This window comes from Colobus angolensis, unplaced genomic scaffold (assembly GCF_000951035.1).
Source record: "Colobus angolensis palliatus isolate OR3802 unplaced genomic scaffold, Cang.pa_1.0 Scaffold55, whole genome shotgun sequence".
NCBI lineage: Eukaryota > Metazoa > Chordata > Mammalia > Primates > Cercopithecidae > Colobus > Colobus angolensis.
Window position 1 is genome coordinate 944,181 of NW_012119043.1, and position 7,252 is coordinate 951,432.

At 52.2% G+C, this 7,252-nt stretch overlaps 1 protein-coding gene across 1 annotated transcript in view; it reads left to right on the top strand.

Annotated features, from left to right (window-relative positions):
* MGRN1 (mahogunin ring finger 1, E3 ubiquitin protein ligase) overlaps positions 1-7,252 on the top strand; it is a 41,033-nt gene that overhangs the window by 16,866 nt on the left and 16,915 nt on the right. Inside the window, exons 7-9 of the mRNA XM_011961420.1 lie at positions 2,395-2,442; positions 5,554-5,634; positions 5,988-6,049. Of these exons, the coding sequence (XP_011816810.1) occupies positions 2,395-2,442; positions 5,554-5,634; positions 5,988-6,049 (191 nt within the window). The remainder of the gene's footprint in view (positions 1-2,394; positions 2,443-5,553; positions 5,635-5,987; positions 6,050-7,252) is intronic.

Consider the following 7,252-nt stretch of genomic DNA (forward strand, 5'->3'; position numbering starts at 1 on the left):
TTTTTATTTGTTTGAAATGACGGAGTTTCGCTTTTGTTACTCAGGCTTGGAGTACAGTGGCATGGTCTCGGCTTACTGCAACCTCCACCTCTTGGGTTCAAGAGATTCTTCCTGCCTCAGCCTCCCGAGTAGCTGAAATTACAGGTGTCCACCACCATGCCTGGCTAATTTTTTGTGTTTTTAGTAGAGATGGGGTTTCACCATGTTGACCAGGCCGTTCTCGAACTCCTGACCTCAGGTGATCCACCCACCTCACCCCTCCACAGAGTGCTTGGATTACAGGCATGAGCCACCGCATCTGGCCATCTCTTTTTTAAACAGAGTCTCGCTCTGTTGCCTGGGCTAGAGGGCTGTGGTATGATCTCAGCTCACTACAGCCTTGACCTCCTGGGCTTAAGAGATCATGCCACTTCAGCCTCCTGAGTAGCTGGGACTACAGGAGTACAGCACCATGGATGGCTAATTAAAAAAAATTTTTTAATAGAGAGGAGGTCTCGCTGTGTTGCCCAGGCTGGTCTCAAACTCCTGGCCTCAAGTGATCCTCCCACCTTGGCCTCCCAAAGTGCTGGGATTATAAGTGTGAGCCACCATACCTGGCCAAGACGCTTTTCAAAGGGTACTTGGAGTGTGTCAAGGGAGAATGTTCTAGACTGAGGCCAGCCCTGTAGAATTCTGTAGAGCCTGCTGACACAGGCTGGGGCTCCCACAAGGTGGGCTCCCTGCAGTAGACTTACTTCACCCTGGGGTGTGCAGAGATCAGCAGTGTTGTTACCTTCTTGGGCTGTAGCCTTTTCCCACCAGGCTCAGTGTCCTTGGGTGTCACCTGGCACATGTCACAGAGCCCCATTCCTGCTACTCCTTCCCCCACCTGGCTGCCACATCCTGACCGTGCAGACTGGTCAGGCTCCACTCCTTGCAGGAGGCTTTTCCTGACACCACTCAGGACAAACATCTGTTGTCCCCACTTGATGTTCACAAGGGCAGCACTCTCCTCTTGGATGTCATGGCATCCTCTTAGCTGAGTTTGACACTTGGCACAGAGCAGACACTCAGGGAACCCTGGCAGGATGGACGAGGGGCTGTTGCCCACCTGGCATTGGTTTCTCCTGAGAACTTGGCGGAGGTGATGGGATGCACCCTCATTTGTTAGTGCTTCGATGGCCCCACCCCCAGTGTACACTGACGTTCATCAGCACCCTGCCATTGCAGGTCTGCGTGGCACCATCCTGCGGCCCAGGAGTCAGGAGGGGAAAAGCATCCCGTGAGACAGGGCCCAGCCTGCCTGCTTCGGGCTTCATGCTGCCTCTGGGTCCTGCCCAGCCCAGGCTCTCCACCCACCTCCAGCCCCATGTGCGGCCACAGACCTTGAGAGCTCTAAGTGCAGAGTCCAGCTCCTCCCTGTGATCTGGGTCTTTCTAGAGCACCCCAAGGTCGGGGGTTCTGTGAGCTGGGTAGAGGATCCTCGTCTGTGTGTCCTGTGGCGAGGCTGGGTCTGTTCTCTCCCGAGTCCAGGACCACAGACTGTGGTGACGCAAGTGCCCTGGGCAGAGGGCAGCCTTCTGCCTTTTTAGCACTGGGCTCCCCAGCTTCTCTCTCCAGCCCGGCCTCGCCAGAAGCCACGGTGACTGTTGACACATCTGCGCCTTCTGGCAGAGGCGGATGGGCCATATCTGGCAAAACGGTCCATTTGGTGCTTCGAGTACAGAACCCAGTGGGAAACTGCTTTATTTTTGGAGTCCAACATTCTGGAAATTTCTGTCAGAACCCGCCAGCCTCACCGGAGAATTCTGAGTGCTGGTCATGGTTGACTGAGAAGGGATAATGAGTGCTGTTGGGAGGTCGCCATCATTAACCTTGTCAAACTCTGAGCGGTGGTGTGTTTCCCTGGGTACCACCGAGCACGCTTGTTCTATTTCGTTGCCGCGTTTTTAGAGCTCTGCGGTTCCCTGTGTGCGCACCCCTGTGCGTGCTCCCACTCTGTCTTTCTAACTCAGCCGGGGCCTGGGAGGGCAGGAACCTGTTTTGTTTGTCTTGATTTTCGTTGCCAGGTGCTGCTTCTCGGTGTGCAGGAGGCCCTTGTCCATCAACCTGGCTGACTGGCCTTCAGCTTGAGTGTGCTTGAGACCAGCCGAGGAGAGTTGGGTTCTGTGGGTCAGCACAGGGTCCCAGGGCTGTATGTTCAGGAGGCTTCAGATAGTTTCACAGCCAGGCCTGAGGACCGTGTTTTGAGAAATCTTGGCTCTTTAGTTTTCAGGTGGCCCCATCCTTCTTTTTTTTTTCTTTTTCCAGCTGCGGGCATGAATTGGCTGGGGCAGGGTGGCTGATCCGGCCACACAGGGGTGCTCAGAGGCGCCAGCTTGACCACCTTAACCTCTGTGTCTTTCTCCCCTGCAGCACATGGACGGCAGCTTCTCTGTGAAGCCTTTAAAGCAGAAGCAAATCGTAAGTCATCAGAGGAAATACTGCCCGTTTGAATTCAGACACACACACAATCCCATCCATACTCATACACAGACACACACAAACACACGGACATATACTCACATACTCATACATAGACACATATAGACACGTACACATGCACATATACTCATACATAGACATACACTCATACATACGTAATCACATATATACTCATAGACACATGTACCCATACATAGACACACTCCTACATAGACATACACGCGTACACACGCACATAGATTCACACACTCATAGCGCACATACTCATACACACGTACACATGCACATATACTCACATACTCAGACACACATTTGCTTGTACACATATACAGACACACTCATGCACATACACCACACATAGACATACACATACATTCACACATACACTCGCACACAGACACACACAGACACACACACACATATAATCACACATATAATCACACACACTCATACACACACTCATACACACACTCAGTCACACACACGTACATAGACACACTCAGACACACACAATGACACATTCATACAGACACACATGAACATATACACAGTCACATACTCATACACATTCACACACACACATAGACATTCATACACAGACACACATAGACATAGACACACATTCCCTCACACACATATACAGACACACACACACTCATGATCATTCGCACACATGTACATAGGCACACAATCATGGACGTATACAAAGACACACATACACTCACATAGACACACTCATACACACATATACAGACACATACACTCATACACATAAACTCACAAGACACACTCGCATAGGCACACTCACACAGACACACACACACACACACACACACTCACACCTACTCACATATAGACACATACTCACACACACTCTTCAGTACTCTTCATGCACTGGTCTTCCTAGGCCACCCTTGCTGCCTTTGAAATAACTGTGCAGGGGCTGGGCACAGTGACTAACGCCTGTAATCCCAGCACATAGGGAGGCCGAGGTGGACAGATCACTTGAGCCCCAGGAGTTTGATACCAGCTTGGCCAACATGGTGAGACCCTGTCTCTACTAAAAATAAAATTAAACGGGTGTAGTAACACATGCCTGTACAATCTCAATAGAGGTTGCGGTGAGCCGAGATCATACCACTGCACTCCAGCCTGGGTGACAGGGTAAGAGTCTGTCAAAAAAAGAAAAAAGATAGCTGTGCAAGAGCCTGTTGACTTCCCTGTGGAGCTCTAAGCTGTGGGACATTGGGTCCCTGTCTTGGGTGAGCATATGTGTATTGCATGCCCACCATGTGCAGGGACTCTTGCAGGCCCTGAGTTCTGTCCAGTTTGGGCCATGGTGTCTGGAATATAGTGTTGAGTAAATATTTGCCGAATGAATGGATGGATGGAAAAGGAAGGAAAGAGACCAGAAACAAAGTTTGCATCTCCTTCTCTTCCTTACAAGGAAGTATTGGACAGAGACTTGGCTTGACTTCATCAATACTTGAAGGATAAAGTAGCCTAGAATAAATGGAGCTATAGAGCAGTCCATCTGTTCTCTGGGGTCAGTAATCCTGGGATGCTGTATTGGGAAGTGTTGTTCCTGGTGGCCTCACGTGTAGGCGCTGAGAATTGAGAGGTTGGGGTTCCCTAAACAGCAATGTTAGATCTTGCAATGAGATGTCCTAGGCTGTGCCTAGCAGTTACCCTGTGTGTACTGTTGGGGCACGTAAGACCTGTTTCAAGCCACCACTTGGGCATGATTTTTGTTAGCTTTTAATTTTTTCTTTATTTAATTTAATTTTAATTTTAATTTTATTTTATTGAGACAAGACAGTCTCACTCTGTTGCCCAGGCTGGAATGCAGTGGCGCGATCTCAGCTCACTTCAACCTCTGCCTCCTAGGTTCAAGTGATTCTCGTGCCTCAGCCTCCCAAGTAGCTGGGACTACAGGTGTGCACCACCATGCTCAGTTAATTTGTTTTGTCTTGTTCTGTGTTTTTGACATGGAGTCTCACTCTGTCGCCCAGGCTGGAGTGCAGTGGCATGATCCCAGTGTACTGCAACCTCCACCTGCTGGGTTCAAGCAATTCTTCTGCCTCAGCATCCCAAGTTGCTGGGACTATAGGCACACGCCACCATTCCTGGCTAATTTGTGTATTTTTTGTAGAGATGTTTTGGCGTGTTGGCCAAGCTGGTCTCGAACTCCTGGCCTCAAGTGATCTACCAGCCTTGGCCTCCTAGAGTGCTGGGATTTCAGGTGTGAGCCACCACGCCCGGCCGTCTGTTGGCTTTTTGGATAATAGGTTGTCCAGGTGGGGTGGCTCATGCCTATGATCCTAGCACTATGGGAGGTGGAAGCGGGAGGATTGCTTGAGCCTGGGGATTTGAGACCAGCCTGGGCAATGTAGTGAGACCCTGTCTCTATTTAAAATGTAGATCACAAATAAAAGAGAGGTGGAGCAAACTCTAGCAGGTCCAGGTGCCAGGGGAATAGGAGACCCCGGTAATGGGCAGGGCCTCGTGTTGAGGGAGCTGGCCAGCAGGCCCTGGGCTCCCTGGAGTGGTGTTCCTGGCCCGTGGTTCGTGGGAAATCCAGCAGCACAGACTGCTTCACAATGTGGTCAGTATGAGGCTTTTCGGTTGCGAGTGGGCGGCAGGACAGTATCAGCTTGGAGACATTGCTTTGGTGTCTTTGAAACCAGAGAGGCTTTCATGTCTTGTGGAAGGAGGATCTGGAAAGCAGTGGGCAGCTAGGCTGCTGTCTGGTGCCTTTAGGCGTCGGCTCCTGCTGTCCTTGTGAGGCTGGTGGCGGTGGAACCGAGTGGTGATGGGGGTGGTGAGGCGGTGGTGGTTGGGCCTGTGGGTTGGCTCCAGGCCCCCAGTGGTGGGGAGAACCACCAGCTCCAGCCCTGTTGCAGGTGCTGCTGGTTGGGTGGGGGCAGGCAGCAGGTTTTCCCTGCCCCTTCCTGGCCCCCAGGGGTAGAGCTGGACGGGCCGCTGGGATGGAGGCCTGGAACCTTGGAGGCAGGGCTAGGCCAGGTGGGTGTGGAGGAGCCCTTACATGGCGGTTGGCAAGGGCCCAGCGAGCCCCTCTCTGCCCTCCAGGTGGACCGGGTCAGCTACCTCCTGCAGGAGATCTATGGCATCGAGAACAAGAACAACCAGGAGACCAAGGTGTGTACCTGGGTGAGGTTTCCCTCTGCCATTACAGAAGCCCACACCGGGAGCAGCCGGGGGCAGCAACGCTTGCCAGTTCCCTTCCGTGCCTTCCTCTGGAGTCCTAGACCACTAGGTGCCATCATTTTTCCTTACTTTTTTTTTTTAAAGCGAACAGTTTGTGGAACATTGTGTCCTTTCTCCGGCAAATTCACTGGCTTGTTACGTAAATTGCCATCCAGGTTCCCCAAGGCAGCCCGGGAATGGGGGCCAGTGTCTCACCCTCCAGGCTCAGCTGTGTGCCACCCTGCCACCCGGCTCCTGCCCGCCTCCCCATGGACAATGCGTCCCTGCAGCTCCTGGGGGAGGGATGCCCTTTCTAGATGTCCATAGAACCGGCCGTGGTGCCTGACAAATACGCCGTGGTGTACCCCAGCCAGGGAACGTAGCAGGGGATGAAATTAGTTTTTTTGTTTTTGTTTTTGTTTTTTGAGTCGGAGTCTCTATTTGCTGCCCAGGCTGGAATGCGGCGGGGAGATCCTTCAGAGTCTCTATCTGCTGCCCAGGCTGGAATGCGGCGGGGAGATCCTGGCTCACTGCGGCCTCTGCCTCCCGGGTTCAAGCGATTCCCCTGCCTCAGCCTCCCGAGTCGAGTAGCTGGGACCACAGGCGTGGGCCACCTCACCTGGCTCATTTTTTGTATTTTAGTAGAGATGGGGTTTCCCCAGGTTGGCCAGGATGGTCTCGATCTCCTGACCTTGTGATCCACCCTCCTGGGCCTCCCAAAGTGCTGGGATTACAGGCGTGAGCCACCATGCCTGGCCTAATTTTTAATTTGTGTATTTTTAGTAGAGATGGGGTTTCACCATGTTGGCCAGGCTGGTCTTGAACTTCTGATCTGAAGTGATCTGCCTGCCTCAGCCTCCCAAAGCACTGGGATCTCAGGCCTGAGCCACCGCACCTGGCCGATGAACTTTTTTAAAGGCACACTGCCATGAGTGAAACTCCTGCCTCTTAACATCTCTTGGAAAGTCTCACAGGCCTGCTTCATTGTGGCATCTGGGCCCAGCGCAACTGGAGCAGCTCCACGTGGCGGAAGCAGAGCACCTGGCCGGGCCTCGCCTCAGCCGAGGGCAGTCAGTGCATTCATGTTTCACACAAGGGGCGGTCGACTTTGCGAAAAGGGCCAGAGAGGGAATGTTTTCAGCTGCCCGGGCATATGGTCTCTGTTGGATCGACTCCACACTACCATTACAACAGGAGCAGCGGGGACAGTATGAAGATGAGTGGGTGTGGCAATGTTCCAATAAGATTTTATTTACAGAAGCAGGCCACAGGCCTAGTTTGTGGGTAACTGGTTTAGATTTTTGGCTTTCTCTTGGTCCAGTTGCTAATGTGGTTTCTGGTAGCTGCCATTAATGGAAATATTTCTAGCATACTAACTTTTTTTTTTTTGAGGTGGAATCTCAATCTGTCCCCCAGGCTGGAGTGCAGTGGCGTGATCTCAGCTCACTGCAAGCTCTGCCTCCTGGGTTCACGCCATTCTCCTGCCTCAGTCTCCGGAGTAGCTGGGACTACAGGCGCCCGCCACCTCGCCTGGCTAATTTTTTGTATTTTTAGTAGAGACGGGGTTTCACCGTGTTAGCCA